General features: G+C 39.8%; 1 protein-coding gene across 17 annotated transcripts in view; it reads right to left on the reverse strand.

Moving 5' to 3' along the window:
• COMMD1 (copper metabolism domain containing 1) overlaps positions 1-19,643 on the reverse strand; it is a 174,722-nt gene extending 155,079 nt beyond the window's left edge. For 11 of the 17 annotated variants that reach the window (XR_015136744.1, XR_015136748.1, XR_015136747.1 and 8 more), the window contains exons 1-2: positions 19,443-19,643; positions 8,637-8,713 (exon numbers count right to left, since the gene is read on the reverse strand). Coding sequence is in view for 5 of the 17 variants with exons in the window: in XM_086326426.1 (XP_086182552.1) it covers positions 8,637-8,713; positions 19,443-19,619 (254 nt within the window). In the remaining 12 variants the exon portion in view is untranslated. Of the gene's footprint in view, positions 1-1,772; positions 7,191-8,636; positions 8,714-19,442 lie in introns of those variants that run through there. The other 6 variants (XR_015136743.1, XR_015136741.1, XM_086326424.1 and 3 more) reach the window with 2 other exon arrangements.
• Positions 19,644-20,880: the final 1,237 nt, after the last annotated feature.

Raw genomic sequence — 20,880 nt, forward strand, 5'->3', positions numbered from 1 at the left:
ACATGTATAATATCACATGTGAAACTAATCGCCAGTCCAGGTTTGATGCATGATACAGGATGCTCAGGGGTGGTGCACTGGGATGACCCAGAGGGATGGTATGGGGAAGGAGGTGGGAGGGAGGTTCAGGATGAGGAACACATGTACACCTGTGGTGAATTCATGCTGATGTATGGCTAAACCAATAAAATATTGTAAAGTAATTAGCCTCTAATTAAATAAATTTATACTTTAAAAAAAATTTTAATAAATTTTAAAAATTAAAAAAAAACAAAAAACTAAACTGTGTCATTAGTAGTTAGGAGAGTGGCTCCCTTGGAGGTGGGTGCCTAGAGAAAGCATAAGATGGGCTCTGGAGTGATGACAGCATTTGCCTTCTTGATCAAGGCACTGGTTATATAGGTATATTCAGTTTGGGAAAATTCATTAAGCTGCACAAGTGATTTATGTACCTTTCTGTATGTATGCAATACTCAACAAGTTTTTTAAAATAAAATTTAAGTGTTCGTTCTAGGAAACTAACTGAAAAGCCAGAAAAGATACAAAGTCCACTGACTTTAGGAACAGATAATTAAAGAGATCTAAACAAGAGTAAATCTCATGTATGATATATACCTCATGTACAGGTGTGGAATCCTTAACAGAAAAATTAAGTCACTTTATATCTCTATACCAAAAAACTGATTATATACCAACCAAATCTGGATGGTAAAAATAACATACTAGGAAATTCTGTTCTAAACATCAAATGTATATAAAGTTAATATCTATCACCTTGATTTTAAGTAAAATCTAGCAGAAGAAAATCAAAGATACTAATGACTTAAGATTCATTATCCTAGGGAGTGTCTGTCATTGACTTTCAAGGATCAAAAAACATTATTAGAGGCAAAAGGGAGGCAGTACATAAAAAATGAATACATTTTCTGCCATCATCCTTTTATGCGCATATTCTTGCTTACTGTATCCAGGATATCCCAGCCTCACCAAATGTGAGGTTTGGGAGGCAGGACAATTGACAGTTTGGTTCATTCATTTTTCCAGTGCAAAGCACAGGACCTGGAACATAGCTGCTGTTGTTGCTGTTCAGTCACTCAAAGTGTCCGACTCTTTGCAACCCCATGGACTGCAGCACGCCAGGCTTCCGAGTCCTTCACCAACTCCTGGAGCTTGCTCAGTCTCATTTCCATTGAATCAATGATGCCATCCAACCATCTAATACTCTGTTGTCCCCTTTTCTTTCTGCCGTCAATCTTTCCTAGCATCAGGGTCTTTTCTAAAGAGTCAGTTGTTGGCATCAGGTGGCCAAAGTACTGGAGTTTCAGCTTCAGCATCAGTCCTTCCAATGGATATTCAGGACTGATTCCCTTTAGGATAGACTGGTTGGATCTCCTTGCAGTCCAAGGGACTCTCAAGAGTCTTCTCCAACAGCATAGTTTAAAAGCATCAGTTCTTCAGCGCTCAGCCTTCTTTACGGTCCAACTCTCACATTTACACATGACTACTGGAGAAACCACAGCTTTGACTAGACGGACCTTTGTTGGCAAAGTAATGTCTCTGCTTTTTGATACACTGTCTAGGTTTGTCATAGCTTTCCTTCCAAAGACCAAGTGTCTTTTAATTTCATGGCTGCAGTCATGATCTGCAGTGATTTTGGAGCCCAAGAAAACAAAGTCTCTCACTATTTCCATTGTTTCCCCATCCATTTGCCATGAAGTGATGGGACCAGAGGCCATAATCTTAGTTTTCTGAATGTTGAGTTTTAAGTTAACTTTTTCTCTCTTGTTTTTCACCCTCATCAAGAGGCTCTTTAATTCCCCTTCACTTCCTGCCATAAGGGTGGTGTCATCTGCATATCTGAGGTTATTGATATTTCTCCTGGCAATCTTGATTCCAAATTATGCTGCATCCAGCCCAGCATTTCACATGATGTACTCTGCATATAAGTTAAATACAGCCTTGACGTAGTCCTTCCCAATTTGGGATCAGTCTGTTGTTCCATGTCCAGTTCTAACTGTTGCTTCTTGAACTGCAAACAGATTTCTCAAGAGGCAGGTAAGGTGGTCTGGTATTCCCATCTCTTGAAGAATCTTCCACACTTTGTTGTGATCCACACAGTCAAAGGCTCTTGCGTAGTCAATGAAGCAGAAGTAGATGTTTTTCTGGAATTATCTTGCTTTTTCTACGATCCAACATATCTTGGCAATTTGATCTCTGGTTCCTCTGCTTTTTCTAAAACTGACTTGTACACCTGGAAGTTCTCAGTTCATGTACTGTTGAAGCCTAGTTTGGAGAATTTTGAGCATTACTTTGCTAACATGTGAAATGAGTGCAACTGTGTGGTAGTTTGAACATTTGTGGACATGGCCCTTCTTTGGGACTGGAATGAAAACTGATCTTTTCCAGTCCTGTGGCCATTGCTGAGTTTTCCAAATTTGCTGGCCTATTGATTGCAGCACTCTCACAGCATCCTGTTTTAGGATTTGAAATAACTCAGAGGGAATTCCATCACCTCCACTAGCTTTGTCCCTAGTGATGCTTCCTAAGACCCACTTGACTTTGTATTCTAGGATGTCTGGCTCTAGGTAGGTAACCACACCATCTTCGTTATCTGGGTCATTATGATCTCTTTTGTATAGTTCTTCTGTGTATTCTTGCCACCTCTTCTTAATATCTTCTGCTTCTGTTAGTTCCATACCATTTCTGTCTTTAACTGTGCCCATCTTTGTGTAAAATATTCCCTTGGTATCTCTAATTTTCTTGACGAGATCTCTAGTCTTTCCCATTCTATTGTTTTCCTCTATTTCTTTGCGTTGGTCAATGAGGAAGGCTTTCTTGTATCTCCTTGCTATTCTTTGGAACTCTGCATCCAGATGGGTTTATCTTTCCTTTTCTCCTTTGCCTTTCACATCTTTTCTCAGCTATTTATAAGGCCTCCTCAGACAACCATTTTGCCTTTTTGCATTTCTTTTTCTTGGGGATGGTTTTGATCACTGCCTCCTGTACAACGTTATGAACCTCCATCCATAGTTCCTCAGGCACTCTATCAAATCTAATCCCTTGAATCTATTTGTCACTTCCACTGTATAATCATAAGGGATTTGATTTAGGTCATACCTGAATGGCCTAGTGTTTTCCCTACTTTCTTCAATTTAAGTCTGAATTTTGCAATAAGGATTTCATGATCTGAGCCACAATCAGCTCCTGGTCTTGTTTTTGCTGACTGTATAGAGCTTCTCCATCTTTGGCTGCAAAGAATATAATCTATCTGATGTCGGTATTGAGCATCTGGTGGTGTCCATGTGTAGAGCTGTCTCTTGTGTTGTTGGAAGAGAGAGTTTGCTATGACCAGTGTGTTCTCTTGGCAAAACTGTTAGCCTTTGCCCTGCTTCATTTTGTACTCCAAGGCCAAACTTTCCTGCTACTCCAGGTATCTCTTGACTTCCTACTTTTGCATTCCAATCCCCTATGATGAAAAGGACATCTTTTTTTGGTTTTAGAAGGTCATGTAGTCTTCATAGAACCATTCAACTTCAGCTTCTTTGGCATCAGTAGTTGGGGCATAGACTTGGATCACTGTGATACTGAATGGTTTGCCTTGGAAACGAACAGAGATCACTGTCATTTTTGAGACTGCATCCAAGTACTGCATTTCGGACTCTTTTGTTGACTATGAGGGCTATTCCATTTCTTCTAAGGGATTCTTGCCCACAGTAGTGGATATAATGGTCATTTGAATTAAGTTCACCCTTTCTAGTCCATTTTAGTTCAATGATTCCTAAAATGACGATGTTCACTCTTGCCATCTCCTGTTTGACCACTTCTAATGTACCTTGATTGATGGACCTAACATTCCAGGTTCCTATGCAGTATTGTTCTTTACAACATTGGACTTTCACCACGAAACACATCCATACTTTGGCACTATTTCTTCTTTAGCTCGGCCTCTTCATTCCTTCTGGAGCTATGTCAGTGCTCTTCTCAAGTAGCATTTTGGGCACCTACCAACCTAGGGAGTTCATGTTTCAGTATCCTATCATTTTGCCTTTTCATACTGTTCATGGGGTTCTCAAGACAAGAATGTTGAAGTGGTTTGCCACGCCTTCCTCCAGGGGACCACGTTTTGCCAGAACTCCCCACCATGACCCTTGGGTGGCCCTACACCACATGGCTCATATTTCATTGAGTTAGACAAGGTTGTGATACATGTGATAAGTTTGATAGTTTTCTGTGATTGTGGTTTTCATTCTGTCTGCCCTCTTGGATAAGGATAAGAGGCTTATAGAAGCTTCCTGATGGGAGGGACTGGCTGTGGGGTAAAACCGGTGTTGCTCTGATGGGTGGGACCATGCTAAGTAAATCTTTCAGATCAGATCAGATCAGATGAGTCGCTTGTGTCTGACTCTTTGCGACCCCATGAATCGCAGCACACCAGGCCTCCCTGTCCATCACCAACTCCTGGAGTTCACTCAGACTCATGTCCATCGAGTCAGTGATGCCATCCAGCCATCTCATCCTCTGTCGTCGCCTTCTCCTCTTGCCCCCAATCCCTCCCAGCATCAGAGTCTTTTCCAGTGAGACAACTCTTCGCATGAGGTGGCCAAAGTACTGGAGTTTCAGCTTTAGCATCATTCCTTCCAAAGAAATCCCAGGGCTGATCTCCTTCAGAATGGACTGGTTGGATTTCCTTGCAGTCCAAGGGACTCTCAAGAGTCTTCTCCAACACCACAGTTCAAAGGCATCAATTCTTTGGCGCTCAGCCTTCTTCACAGTCCAACTCTCACATCCATACATGACCACAGGAAAAACCATAGCCTTGACTAGACGAACCTTTGTTGGCAAAGTAATGTCTCTGCTTTTGAATATGCTATCTAGATTGGTCATAACTTTCCTTCCAAGGAGTAAGCGTCTTTTAATTTCATGGCTGCAGTCACCATCTGCAGTGATTTTGGAGCCCAGAAAAATAAAGTCTGACACTGTTTCCACTGTTTCCCCATCTATTTCCCATGAAGTGATGGGACCGGATGCCCTGATCTTTGTTTTCTGAATGTATAGCTTTAAGCCAACTTTTTCACTCTCCACTTTCACCTTCATCAAGAGGCTTTTGAGTTCCTCTTCACTCTCTGCCATAAGGGTGGTGTCATCTGCATATCTGAGGTTATTGATATTTCTCCTGGCAATCTTGATTCCAGCTTGTGTTTCTTCCAGTCCACCATTTCTCATGATGTACTCTGCACAGAAGTTAAATAAACAGGGTGACAATATACAGCCTTGACGAACTCCTTTTCCTATTTGGAACCAGTCTGTTGTTCCATGTCCAGCTCTAACTGTTGCTTCCTGACCTGCATACAAATTCCTCAAGAGGTAGATCAGGTGGTCTGGTATTCCCATCTCTTTCAGAATTTTCCACAGTTTATTGTGATCCACACAGTCAAAGGCTTTGGCATAGTCAATAAAGCAGAAATAGATGCTTTTCTGGAACTCTCTTTTTTTTTCCATGATCCAGTGGATGTTGACAATTTGATCTCTGGTTCCTCTGCCTTTTCTAAAACCAGCTTGAACATCAGGAAGTTCATGGTTCACATATTGCTGAAGCCTGGCTTGGAGAATTTTGAGCATTACTTTACTAGCGTGTGAGATGAGTGCAATTGTGTGGTGGTTTGAGCATTCTTTGGCATTGCCTTTCTTAGGGATTGGAATGAAAACGGCCCTTTTCCAGTCCTGTGGCCACTGCTGAGTTTTCCAAATTTGCTGGCATATTAACTGCAGCACTTTCACAGCATCATCTTTCAAGATTTGGAATAGCTCAACTGGAATTCCATCACCTCCACTAGCTTTGTTCATAGTGATGCTTTCTAAGGCCCACTTGACTTCACATTCCAGGATGTCTGGCTCTAGGCCAGTGATCACACCATCGTGATTATCTGGGTTGTGAAGATCCTTTTTGTACAGTTCTTCTGTGTATTCTTGCCATCTCTTCTTAATATCTTCTGCTTCTGTTAGGTCCATACCATTTCTGTCCTTTATCGAGCCCATCTTTGCATGAAATAAATGTTCCTTTGGTATCTCTGATTTTCTTGAAGAGATCCCTAGTCTTTCCCATTCTGTTGTTTTCCTCTATTTCTTTGCATTGATCTTTAGATTAAATCTTTAATCTGGAACTCAGTAGGTGTGCAATAAATGTTCACTAGACACAAGGGGCTTCCCTGGTGGCTCAGAGGTTAAAGCGTCTGCCTCCAATGTGGGAGACCTGGGTTCAATCCCTGGGTCGGGAAGATGCCCTGGAGAAGGAAGTGGTAACCCACTCCAGTATTCTTGCCTAGAGAATCCCATGGACAGAGGAGCCCAGCAGGCTACAGTCCACAGGGTCACAAAGAGTCGGACACAACTGAGCGACTTCACTTCACTTCAGACACACAGAAGCAACCTGATGTCCACTGACAGATGAACAGATAAAGAAGTTGTGGTACATATACACAATGGAATACTACTCAGACATAAAAAGGAACACATTTGAGTCAGTTCTAATAAAGTGGATAAACCTAGAGCCTATTATACAGAGTTGAAGTAAGTCAGAAAGAGAACGGTAAATATACACTAACACATATATGTGAACACATATATATGGAATCTAGAAAGATGGTACCAAAGAATTTATTTGCAGGGCAGCAGTAGAGTAATAGACATAGAGAACAGACTTACAGACATGGGGAGAGGGGAGGAGAGAGTGTGGAGAGAGTAACATGGAAACTTACATTCAGTTCAGTTCAGTTCAGTTCAGTCGCTCAGTTGTGTCTGACTCTTTACAACCCCATGAATCGCGGCATGCCAGGCCTCCCTGTCCATCACCAACTCCCGGAGTTCACTCAGACTCACTTCCATCGAGTCAGTGATGCCATCCAGCCATCTCATCCTCTGTCGTCCCCTTCTCCTCCTGCCCCCAATCCCTCCCAGCATCAGAGTTTTTTCCAGTGAGTCAACTCTTCGCATGAGGTGGCCAAAGTACTGGAGTTTCAGCTTTAGTATCATTCTTTCCAAAGAAATCCCCGGGCTGATCTCCTTCAGAATGCACTGGTTGGATCTCCTTGCAGTCTAAGGGACTCTCAAGAGTCTTCTCCAACACCACAGTTCAAGTAAAATCGATAGCTAACAGCAATTTGCTGTATGTTTCAGGAAATTCAATAGGGGCTCTGTATCAACGTAGAGGGGTGGGATGGGGAAGGAAATGAGAGGGAGTTCAAGGAGGGGATATATGTATACCTATGGCTGATTCATGCTGAGGTTTGACAGAAAACAAAGGTCTATAGAAAACTGAGGAAGAGATCAGATGTCATGACAGAGAATAGTATCTTTCAGAGAGAATTTCACACTGGCATATAAAGATATTAATTTAATCATATATACAGCACACATAACACAACCCATACCAAAATTTCTATAATATGGCTTTTTTAAAAAAAACTGAATTAGTTGAAACAAATTTTTCATTAAAGATGAACCATAATGGAGGTTGAAATTTATGAAAACTACATTCTAAGTTAAAGCCAAAAAACATAGGTGCGTTATGACCAAAAAACCCGTGACTTATTGTATGTCTGTAGTTCTCATAGATCAGTTGGTAAAGAATCCACCTGCAATGCAGGAGACCCCAGTAAAAGATTATAAATAAGGATCCATTCTAGCAGAACATATCATTTATGCCTTTCTTATGACATTTACCATGTAATACAGGATTCTTCAAGGCATGGGCTGTGATAATCACTTCTATAAACAGAACAGGGTACACAGCATATTTTTAGTTTAGTTGCTAAGTGATGTCTGACTCTTTTTGTGACCTCATGGATGGTAGCCTCCTCTGTCCATGGAATTTTCCAAGCAAGAATACTGGAGTGGTTGCCATTTCCTTGTCCAGGGGATCTTCCTGATCCAGGGACTGAAACCATGTCTCTTGCATTAACAGGTAGATTCTTTACCACTGAGCCACCAGGGAAGCCCATATAACATATTAGAGACTTGGTAAAAACAGCTATCCCTTGGTGCCCACAGGTCACCGATGCTCAAGTCTCTTAAATGAAATGGCACAGTATAGTTGTCCCTCTGTATCCTCTGATGCAGAAGCCATGAATAAACAAGACTGACTGCACTTGATAGGTAAATCAAAGATAGAAATTCTCTTTAAAAATATTCCTACTGGACTTCCCTAGTGGTAGAGTGGATAAGAATCTGCCTGACAATGCAGGGGACACAGGTTTTTGTTTGGGTTTTTTTTTTAATTAATTTATTTATTTTTTAATTGAAGGATAATTGCTTTACAGAATTTTGTTGTTTTCTGTCAACCCTCAACATGAATCAGCCACAGGGGGACACAGGTTTGATCCCTGGTTAGGGAAGATCCCACATGCCAAGGAGCAACTAAAGCCGACATACCGCAACGACTGAGCCCGCGTGCTGCAACCACTAAAACCTGCATGCCTAGAGCCTGTGCTCCAACAAGAGAAGCCATCACAGTGAAAACCTGCGCTCCCCAACGAGAGAGCAGCCTCCACTCACTCTAACTAGCAAAAGCCCGCATGCAGCAGTGAAGATCCAGCATAACCAAAATTAAAACTAAAAAATTAAAAAATACATATTCTTACCCAGGAACTCCTTCAATCCAAGTCAAGTTTTCAGACCTGGAAACTTGCTTTGAGAAAAGGAGACCTAGAAACTTGCTCTGAGAAAAGAACCAAAAATAGGTCTTCAGTTAATATGGATTTTACTCTAAACTAAGAAAGAAAGAAAAAAGCTTACAGAACACCCCATTACAGGTCACTTGAGTCTACTCACATATTTTGCAAACTCTACTTGGTAATATGCAATTGCTGCTTTATCATATGATGTCCAGTGACATAAAAACCTAACATCAAACAGTTGTTTGCCAGTCCTTCAGAGAGGCAGGAATACATCTCATGAGTTATCATCTGAATTTCCAAAGTCAGGAAAGGGCAAGATGGGGTAGGAGATTAAGAGGTACAAACCATTATGTATAAAAGAAACTAGCTACGAGGATATATTGTACAGCACAGGGAATACAGCCAATATTTTATAGTAACTATAGAAGGAGTATAACCTTTAAAAATTGTGAATTACTATCTTGTACACCTATAACTTATATAATATGGTACATCAACTATACCTCAATTAAAAACATAAAAATAAAATTAAATTTTTAAAAATTCTCAAAATTCATCAATGAAATTAGCAAAATTTATTTACACAAAACCTAGAGAACTGTAGCAAAAGGAATCTGTTTACAGAGCTTTACATTTTCCAGAAAATGATATTTCTAAATTCAAAATATCTAACCAAATATTTAGACCTCTTTTGGATAACAAATTCTTATTATTGAGTAGGCAACTTTGTTTTCTAAACTAAGAACAATTTAAGAAGAACATTTTAAATGTTATGTTGCTTCCAACCTATTTTATCAGTGTATTAGCAAGCCAATATTCTACCGCCACCTAAAGTAGAAAAAGAGAATCACTGCTTATAGTTAAGACAGAAGACAACTGAATCCTGAAAATATGACAGAATAAGTCAAGTGCATTCAATCTCTCCTACTCATGTCTCTTGATCTAAACATTTTAAGATCAGATATTTTGCATCCATTTTTCATACTTAATTTATTACCTATTATTTGTTGTTCAAAACATATATGGGTGAAGTTCATTCTTAAAGTGAGTTAAGTATCAAAAAGATACTGCTTTACGTACTTTTCTTTATTTGAAAAGAGAGGCCAGTAACAGATTTTAAAATATCTTACATAGTAAAATCTTTCTACATTATATAATAAATCCAAAAACTGTACTGCAGAGACAACAAAACTCAACATTCAAAAGCATGATGGATTTTCACAATGGGCTTTTTCATAAGAATCCAGTACTGCATATACGCCACAAGATAAATTTCAAAAGTGAAGCTGGTAAAACCATTATTTGACAACAACAAAATCACTAATGAGCAGTAACTTGAGTTGTTTTATAAACTTGATATCAAATTCACTTTTAAGCCTCTGCTTTTACTATAAATACTTTCAACAAAACTAGAATCAAATTGTGCTTTTAAAATAATATATACCAAGGAATTCCCTGGCAGTCCAGTGGTTGGGACTCTGTGCTTTCACTGCTGAAAGGGTCCAGGTTCAATCCCTGGTGAGGGAATTAGGATCCCATAAGTTGCATGGCATGGCCAAAAAAATAAAAAATAAATAAATAATATATACCAAGGAATTCCCTGGCAGTCCAGTGGTTGGGACTCTGTGCTTTCACTGCTGAAAGGGTCCAGGTTCAATCCCTGGTGAGGGAATTAGGATCCCATAAGTTGCATGGCATGGCCAAAAAAATAAAAAATAAATAAAGGAAGCTGCCATACAAACACAAGTTAGCTAAAATGACAGAGGACTAGGATTAAATTTTTTAAAATAAATAATAACAGCAACATATACCAATAATAAAAGTAAACACACACACCACAGTATGCAAAACATCAAACTACTGGAGTATTAAAAAGATTAAACAGGGTATCCCTTTATAGAAATTTAACCTCTTCAATTTACATCATACCCCAAAACAAGACAGCTATATAATGTTCTTCAAAAGCTTCTGCAAAAAAACTCTCTCCACTGCTGAGTACAAATGCACTAAATTCCTAATACTCGAGAATAGTATTAAAAAAAAAAAGAAATTTTTTAAAAGTCAAATGCAGAAATTATGTACTGTATGCTCACCGCCTTGTATTTTAAAAAAAGAGAGAGAGAGAGGCTGGTGGTGATGGGGACATGCTACCCCAAATTATGGCACCCTGGCATATTAACTATCATAAAGTTAAGGAATCTAAGAAATAAAGAGCAGGAAGGTCGCCCTGCCCTCCCCACCAATCCTTCTCCTCTAAAACAGGTCATAAAATCCTCATGTGAGAGGTGCCCTCACTATACCTAGAGGAATGAAACATCCATTCTTTGTCTCCAAAAACAAAGGAATGCTAAAAAAAGAGCTTACAAACAAGCATTGCTAAATTTCCCTTGGTTTACTATAATTATTTCATAATCCTACGAACAAAGCTAGTGGAGGTGATGGAATTCCAGTTGAGCTTTTTCAAATCCTAAGAGATGATGCTGTGAAAGTGCTGCACTCAATATGCCAGCAAATTTGGAAAACTCAGCAGTGGCCACAGGACTGGAAAAGCCCAGTTTTCATTCCAATCCCTAAGGACAGCAATAAGAAAGAATGCTCAAACTACTGCACAATTGCACTCATCTCACACACTAGTAAAGTAATGCTCAAAATTCTTCAAGCCAGGCTTCAGCAATACATGAACCATGAACTTCCAGATGTTCAAGCTGGTTTTAGAAAAGGCAGAGGAACCAGAAATCAAATTGCCAACATCTGCTGGATTATCGAAAAAGCAAGAGAGTTCCAGAAAAATATCTGCCGCTGCTGCTGCTGTTGCTAAGTCACTTCAGTTCTGTTAGACTCTGTGCGACCCCATAGACAGCAGCCCACCAGGCTCCGCCGTCACTTCTGCTTTATTGACTATGCCAAAGCCTCTGACTGTGTGGACCACAACAAACTGGAAAATTCTGAAAGAGATGGGAATACCAGACCACCTGTCCTACCTCATGAGAAATCTGTATGCAGGTCAGGAAACAACAGTTAGAACTGGATGTGGAACAACAGACTGGTTCCAAATAGGAAAAGGAGTACGTCAAGGCTGTATATTGTCACCCTGCTTATTTAACTTATATGCAGAGTACATTATGTGAAATGCTGAGCGGGATGAAGCACAAGCTGAAATCAAGACAGCCGGAAGAAAATATCAATAACCTCAGATATGCAGATGACACCACCCTTATGGCACAAAGTGAAGAAGAACTAAAAAGCCTCTTGATGAACATGAAAGAGGAGAGTGAAAAAGTTGGCTTAAAGCTTAACATTCAGAAAACTAAATTCATGGCATCCGGTCCTATCACTTTATGGGAAATAGATGGGGAAACAGTGGAAACAGTGTCAGACTTTATTTTTGGGGGCTCCAAAACCACTGCAGATGGTGACTGCAGCCATAAAATTAAAAGATGCTTACTCCTTGGAAGGAAAGTTATGACCAACCTAGACAGCATATTAAAAAGCAGAGACATTACTTTGCCAACAAAGGTCCGTCTAGTGAAGGCTTTGGTTTTTCCAGGAGTAATGTATGAATGTGAGAGCTGAACTATAAAGAAAGCTGAGCACAGAATTGATGCTTCTGAATTGTGGTATTGGAAAAGACTCTTGAGAGTCCCTTGGACTGCAAGGAGATCCAATCAGTCCATCCTAAAGGAGATCAGTTCTGAGTGTTCATTGGAAGGACTGATGCTGAAGCTGAAACTCCAATACTTTGGCCACCTGATGCAAAGAGGTGACTCATTTGAAAAGACTCTGACGCTGGGAAAGATTGAGGGCAGGAGAAGGGGACGACAGAGGATGAGATGGTCGATGGCATCACTGACCCAATGGACATGAGTTTGGGTAAACTCTGGGAGTTGGTGATGGACAGCGAGGCCTGGTGTGCTGCAGTCTATGGGGTCGCAAAGAGTCGGACACGACTCAGCAACTGAACTGAACTGATGTCAACAGATGATACTTGTGTGTTTTTACACATCTGATTTCTATATTTTCTGTAAAGTTAAATAATATTTACAATAAAAAGTATTAAGGGAAAGCATATAGGTAGCTAAATGTTTGCAAAACTGAAAAGTAACTAAATGCAGCATCCTTCGGAAGACCTATCTCTGTTGTTATAAGACACACGAAAACTATATTACCACAGGTCTTCCTTTCCGGTCAATCTAGTTCTCAAAAAATTACAAATTTTCATAGCTTCAGGAGTGGAGACAAAAGCAGGTTTTTATAGATATAAATATTTCTTCATCTTTTACTACTTTAAATCTTAATACGTTACTGACGTTATTTTCTCATATAAATGTAAACCAGTTTTCATACATTGATGGTATAACTTGACTCTTAAGCTTACAACATTAATTTTATACATTTTATATTAATAAACATAAATTTTACATCCTCTTACTATGAAAAAAATCCAAATTCAAATTATGTCTTACCAAGAACACATGCAGTACTACAGAATTATTAAAGCTTATTTCTCATTTACCACAAGCTTCATGACCTAAAGAAAAGATTAGTGAAATTCCTCAAGAGTTCATAAGACCAAATGATAACTATTTCTTAAATATTTCTATTTTAGATTTCTATCAAGTAACCAATAAATAGGGCTTTCCTGGCAACTCAGTGGTATAAGAATCCACCTGCAAAGCAGGAGACAGAGGTTTGATCCCTGAGTCAGGAAGATCCTCTGGAGAAGGAAATGGTAACCCACTCCAGTATTCTTGCCTGGGAAATCCATGGACAGAGGAGCCCGGTAGGCTACAGTTCACAGGGTCACAAAGAGTCGTACATGATTTAGCAACTAAATCAGCAGCAGCAACCAACATATAATTTATACAAGATTGTTTCCAAGTATTACACATGAATTTAGGAACAAATTCTAAGAAAGGAATCACCAAACTTCTTCTGTAAAGATTCAGGTAGTATATATCTTAGGCTTTGAAGGCCACAAGATCTCTGTTACAACTACTCAACTCTATTATTACAGTGGTGAAAGCTGTTACAGACAAGATGTAAATGAATGAGTACATGGCCATGTTCCAGTAAAAATTTATTTATAAAAATGGGCTGCAGGCCAGATTTGTCCCAGGGGTCATAGTTTGCTGACCCCTGATTATAACCTTCCACAGTGTGATTCCTTCCAGCTCTTCCCATACAGAAATAATATAGGTTTTCTCTCTGTGATTACTTTTTTAATGGCAATCTCCACATTTAAGTAGTATCCATCCATTCACATATTCTACAGATTTTTATTATATGCATACCATGTGCCCAAAACAGTTTCAGGTGTTAGTGATTAAAAAAAAGGGAAAAAGTAATAATAAAGTGCTGCCCTCTTAATGCTTGCATTCCAATAGGGTATACATAATTTCAGTTAGTAACAGGTATGAAAATAAGTAAAGCAGGGCAAAAAGAGTCGGGGAGGGAGGGTGAGGCTGTTTGCATGGATCAGGGAAGACCTCCTAGGAAATCACTTTTAGCTAGAGAATGAATGAAGTAAATAAACAATCCAAATGAACATCTTGGGGGAAAGCACTGCAGGCATATGGACAACTACCTGCAAAGGTCCTGAACAGATTCAGAAAGCACCTAACAGGTTTAAAGACAAGGTTAGTGGGGCTGGAATAAGACAATGAGATCAGAGAAACTGGTAACGGTGAGATCACAGGAAACTATAGGCTATGGTAAAAAGGACGGGATCTTATTTTAAGCTCATGAATATGACAGGGTTGAAAGCAGGGCAGTTAGTAGGTATGATGTATGTTTTAAAAAGATCACTGGTTTATTTGACATATCTCAATAAAGTTGGGGAGAAAACGAGGTTCACTGGTAGCTGTGCTGTAGGAGGTAGGAGGCAGACTGTAGGAGACAAAAGTGGAACAGGAAAGCCAGACCATAAACTGCTGCATGTATTTATAGATTTCTAAACAGAATTTAAACATATTTTTAATACAAATTATAGAGAAGATGAAAAGTGAAAGTGAAGTCACTCAGTCATGTCCGACTCTTGGCAACCCCATGGACTGTAGCCCACCAGGCTCCTCCATCCATGGAGTTTTCCAGGCCAGAGTACTGGAGTGGGGTGCCATTTCCTTCTCCAGGGGATCTTCCTGACCCAGGGATCAAACCCAGGTCTCCCACACTGCAGGCAGTTGCTTTTACCATCTGAGCCACCATAGAGACTGGATCTTATAAGCAATAAATAAAATAAGCAATAGGATAGATTGTACAGCCCAGGAAAATATAGCCATTATTTTCTAATAACTTTAAATGGAGTATAATCTATAAAAATATTCAACCACTATGCTATACACCTGAAACTAATAATTGTAAATCAACTATACTTCAATTAAAAAAAATGATAGCAAAAAAGAGAAATGGCAAAATTAACTTTTGATTGACAATGTGAACAAAGAATTATATCAACAATGTGTGTGTGTGTGTGTGTGTGTGTGTGTGCATGCATGTGTGCACGCACGCTCAGCTGCATCCAACTCTTTGCAACCCCACAACTGTAGCCTGAGAAGCTCTTCTGACCATAGGATTTTCCTGGCAAGAATACTAGAATCGGCTGCCATGTCCTCCTCCAGGGGATCTTCCTGACCCAGAGACTGAACCTGTGTCAACTGCACCTCCTGCACCACAGGCAGATTCTTTACCGCTAAACCACTGGGGAAGCCCTATATCAACAACAGACGAAACAAAACTCAATAGAATTTTCATTAAAAATTTTTGTTTAATATGAAGTTTCGGTGAGGAAATATAATATCATCACCAACAGAGGGCAGTAGTGAATACAGAACATAAGCGTACAAACTGTGATCCAGCTTCGTAGTTAAGATCTTTCTTCAGAATTCTAGTAAACTAGAATTGAGGAGCATCCCTGCGAGGTTAACAGCAGAAGCAAGAAACCGAGATTAAGCAAACACATATCTATGAGAAGTTGAAATTATAAATATGAGCAAAAAAAATTAGATAAAAATGGCATCCTATTTATATAGGATGTCATTTCCCTAACTAAATACACCAAACTCAAATCACTGATTTCACTGCTTCTCAGGAGATACCAAAAAATAAAACTAAAGCAAGTGGATAGTCAGCTTCATGTATCCACACACTGATGAAGGGTTTGCCCTTCTGTTATCAACAAACAAAGCTACAGAGGGTTCATGTCCCAGCCAAGTAGGGTAGAAAAGCTCCAGTTCAAGTGGAAAACAGGGACCAGTACAAATGTGAGCAATCAGTACACTACACCTGGGCACAGAATGTGAAGGTTAGAGGGAAAGGCTACAGCTCAGGAAGCAGCTGAACTTGAAACACAGCCTATGAATAAATGAAGGCAGGCAGCTGGCAACAAGGAGACTATTAACATATACCCACTGCCTATTCCCTGCTGGGAGTTACACATCCCTTCCTTCCTTTCCTCCTACCTCTGTTGTCCCTCTTCATTTTCACTCTCTTTATAGAACTTGATGCTCTATAGATCACTGAAAGGTATGACACTACTTCATTTTTATCCTTAGTTTTTTTCCCCTCTGTTTAGATTCCAACATTTTTTTTCTTTAGTATTTTTCCTCACTGCTTTTCTTCTAGCATGCATGTTTCATTCTAGCCTTGAATGTTGAATTCAAGATTGTTGAGACTCCATAGACAGAAGAAAAAACGGTTCTGACTTCTGCAGTCATCATTATGTAAAAACGTATACCCTGCCCACTTCATAGTCATTAGTATGGCTACCGTCAAAATATACATACAGACACACACAGAAAATAACAAGTGCTGATAAGTATGTGAAGAAATTGGAATTCTTGTACACTGTTGGTAGGAATGTAAAATGACACAGCTGCTGTTGAAAACAGGATGGCAGTTTCTCAAAAATTAAAAATAGAATTAACATATGATCCAGCAATTCCACTTCTGGGTATATACCCAGAAGAAATGAAAGCAGGGTCTCAAAGAGGTATTAGCACACCCATATTCATAGCATCACTATTAACAACAGCTAAAGCAAGGAAGCAACCTAAGTGTTCACTGACAGATGAATGGATAAGCAAAATGTGGTGCATCCTGATACATACAATGGACTATTATTTAGTCTTTGAAAGGAAGGAATTTCTGACACACACCATAAAATGGATGAACTTGAAAGAGAGCATGCTGGAATGAAATAATCCAGTCACAAAAAAAGTCAAATACTGTATGACTCCACTTATATGTGACACTTAGAGTAATCAAAATCATAAAGACACAAAGTAAAATGGAGGGCGCTGGTCAGGGAGTGAGATGTGATTTATATGGAGTTACTGTTTAATGGGTAAGGGTTTCAGTTCTACAAGGTGAAGAGTTATAGATACAGATGGTTGTGATGGATGTACAAATTATCAATGTATTTAATACCAATGAACTGTATACTTTGAAATGGTTAAGATGATAAATTTTATGTTTTGTGTATTTTACCAAAATTTTTTTAATTGAAGGGGAAAAAAGTATAAGCTGCTAAAAAGCAGGAAAAAGTTAGTAGGAATAAAGGAATAAAAAGTAGTTTCACTTTTTTCTTGCCTCCTCAACCAGTACTCCAAACTGGGTATGGCCATGCATTGGTCAAATCAGACTGTTCACCATTTCTTGAATCTGCTCTACATTTTCCTGCTCCACCTCTGCTATTTTCTCAGCCTACATGCCCTATATGGCTGCCCTTCATTTTAATCTAAAATACTCTATACTTTCTTCAAGAGCAACAAAAATGGCATCTCCAAGAAATTTGCCAGAAACAGCTAATATCTCTTTTCTGTCCATAGTAGACCACTCAGACCTCTATTTCCAAATACTATGTATCCTTGTATAATGTTTATTTGTGTATGTTCTCTTCTATTGCAGATGGACATTCTATCTCTGCTCGAAACCTTTTTGTTTAAATTCATATTTACTTTTTACATTTTCATAAGAATTAGAGATGTTTATCCCTAAGTGGTGCTTACAAGGTAAATGAAGACTGGAACTTGATGTTACCCTGAGCCCATAGTTTCAGCCCTAAGTCAACCAATCAAAGGCTTTTTCCCTTCCTACCTCAAACCAATTATCTGTGCAGAGCTGTGAAGCACAGGCAAATCTTCAGTTCTACTCCCAATACCAAGAGTCCTGCTACTCAATCCAGCCTCAGGCAGCAGACTGAGAACAGTGAGAGCAAGATCTAGATATTACACGGCAATGTATTTTAAAGAAAATAAAGGACAGTTTCCATAATATTCTTTCTCAGTATACTTCAATTTTTGTCATAACAAAAGATTCAAAATATCCCCCAATATTTAGAGATTCTAAAACATTGTGCTGTTCTTACTTTTCAGCCTTCAGTCCCTTATCCTCATTCCCTTATGGGCCTAGCAAAACACCAGAAATTCAGGTAAGATGTCAAATTCTCTAAGAAATCTTTTCTTATCACTTTAAGAGTAACATTGATAGAAACAGAAGACTTTCACTAGTGACTCATCATAACTAAAATTACTTAAAATGTCCAGAATCACATACATTACTCCTTACATTTCAATAAGACAATCCATTTACTTTCTTTTCAATAATTGCTTTGGTTTTCTTTTTTCCAGATTCAAATCCTATAAGCAAAAGCAGTTTTTAAAAAAAGAAACACAACTGCCCTTTAAGGTATCATAAGCAGTTCTGAAACACAGCAAGTGCAAAAGGATAACAGATAAAATTTCAACACTGATTTTAATCAGTGTAACCATTAGGCTAAATGCTTAGACTCCCAGAGCCTGTTTCCCAATCTTTAAAATGGGGGTGTACCTACCACATAAGGTTTTTGCAAGAAACAAATTAAACAAAACAGAAAATGTCTAAAAGAATTCCTAACACATAGAAAGCCCCCCCAAAAATATATTTCTACACATTATCTCTTGAGTATACTTCATTACTAGATTCCGTCCTATTGCTAGTTCCTAGTCTAATCCAGTATGGTCCAATAAGGTAGCCATTAGCCACGTATGACTGTTGAGCACTTGCAGTAGTGACTAGTCCAATTTGACATGTGCTTTAAATGCAAAATATACACCAGATTTCAAACACTTAATGAAAAAACTAATATAAAACATTTCATTAATATTTTGTATATTGATTACATGGGAAAAAATACTTTGGATATATTGGGTTAAATATTAAAATAAGTTTCACGTTTTTCTTTTTACTTTTTTTTAGTGCGGCTACTAGAAATTTTAAAGTTGTTACGTTTGGCTCGCATTGCATTTTTACTGGGAAAGGCTGAGCTACGCTTTGACTTCAAGCTGATGAACGTGCTTTCTTAACCGTACAGTATACTGCTTGACAGGGGTTCCCTCGGGCTAATCCACCCCTTATCCCGGCAAACACCTGACCACTAACACTCTTGAACACTTCAACGGCCCAGGAAAACTGCTGGCTTGATCGCTCTTAATATTAAAAAGTATGGAGCGCAGAGATCTGCAGAGGCAACTCGAAATCGTGACCTACACAACAGAGAAGTGCCTGGAGACAAAACCCGAGTCTTCGGTGGGTAACCGTCAGCACTGCTGCCGGGAGCCCTCAGAAAGTGAGAAGAGGCGACAGAGCGAGCGCCGGGGACCTGATGAAGCATAACATGGAGCCCCTGGAGTGGAGGTCTGAGGAGGGAAGCCTTTCGGCTTCGGAGGGGACTAGTCGGAGGACGGCGGGGAAGAGACTCGGCTCCGCACCGAAGGCTGCGGAGAGAAGCGGTACCTTAAGAATCCCCTTCATCTTCGCCAGAAAGGGGCGGAACTCCTCAAGTGACACCTCCGGATACAGCTGGCTTCGCAACAGCTCCTCGGTGATACCCGGGTGCCCGTAGAAAGTATCCTGAGCCAGGCCGCTCAACAGCCCACTCAGGCACTTGGAACCCTCAAGTTCGGCCGCCATGGTTAGCAGAGACCACCGACAGCTGAGCGCGACCGCGCTACGGCAGCCGAGACGGGCCTAAACTGCTGGACGAACGCGCGAGAGGAAAGTGGCGGCGCAGTGCCAGCAGAGGTCGCTGTTGGCAGCTCCCCGCTCTGCACCTGATGCGAAGAGCTGACTCATTGTAAAAGACCCTTTTTATTTAACAAAATATACCCAAGGTATTACCATTTCAAAATGTAATCAATATAAAAATTGTTAATAAAATATTCTACATTCTTAAAAAAAAAAAAAGACCCTAATGCTGGGAAAACTTGAGGGCAAGAGAAGGGGACGACAGAGTATGAGATGGCTGGATGGCATCACTGACTCAATGGACATGAGTTTGAGCAAACTCAAGGAGATAGTGATGGACAGAGAAGCCTGGCGTGCTGCAGTCCATGGGATCACAGCGAGTCGGACAGGTCGTAGCGACTGAACAACAATAACAAGCTCTGCAAAACACAACCCTTACATTTGCCAGTGCGGAGCTATCAATTCATTAGGTTGCAGACCCCTCATTTTGCTTCTGCTGATTTCCCTCTTCAACCCCAGGGCCTACTCAGAGAGGAAATTACTCGGCGAAGATTACTTTAGATGGAGTAGCATGCTATGCCGGTGGCGGTTTAAGTTTTGGGTGGCTGTTTCACCCTCCAGGCTTTGCCAGTCCTTTAACTGAATAGGATCTATCACTCAAATCTGATCTCTGCCTAATCCTTACCTGTGTATCTTTCGTCCCCGAAAATTTGACTCTACCTTGATAATATGTCTGCTTAGGTTGTTAACTACCTTTTTACACACATGGTCTTGTGTTTCCAGCTAGCTTAGTGCCTCTTATTCAATGTTCCTTTCTATAACAAATATTTTGTAAACTCTTTCCTAGCCTGAAATAAAGTTCATAGATAATATAACTTCCTGCCCAAATAATTTCCAAAAATCAATGTATTATTCACCAATAAAAAAGAATGAGTTACAGGACTTCCCTGCTGGTCCAGTGGCTAAGACTCTGGGTTCCCAACGCAGGGACCCTTGGTTCAATCCCTGGTTGGGAAACTAGATCCCACATGCTGCAATTAAGAGTCCATATGTCACCACAAAAGACCCCGCATGCCACAAAGACTGAAGATCCTGTGCAGCAAAATAAATAAAAATAAATGAAGCAATGGAGACTCAGACATAGAGAACGGACTTATGGACCCGGTCACGGGAGAGGAAGGAGAGGGTGGGATGTATATAGAGAGTA

The sequence above is a fragment of the Bos grunniens genome, chromosome 11 (genome assembly GCF_055505025.1).
Source record: "Bos grunniens cultivar Pamir isolate PY7600 chromosome 11, Bosgru_T2T1.0, whole genome shotgun sequence".
Classification (NCBI taxonomy): Eukaryota; Metazoa; Chordata; class Mammalia; order Artiodactyla; family Bovidae; genus Bos; species Bos grunniens.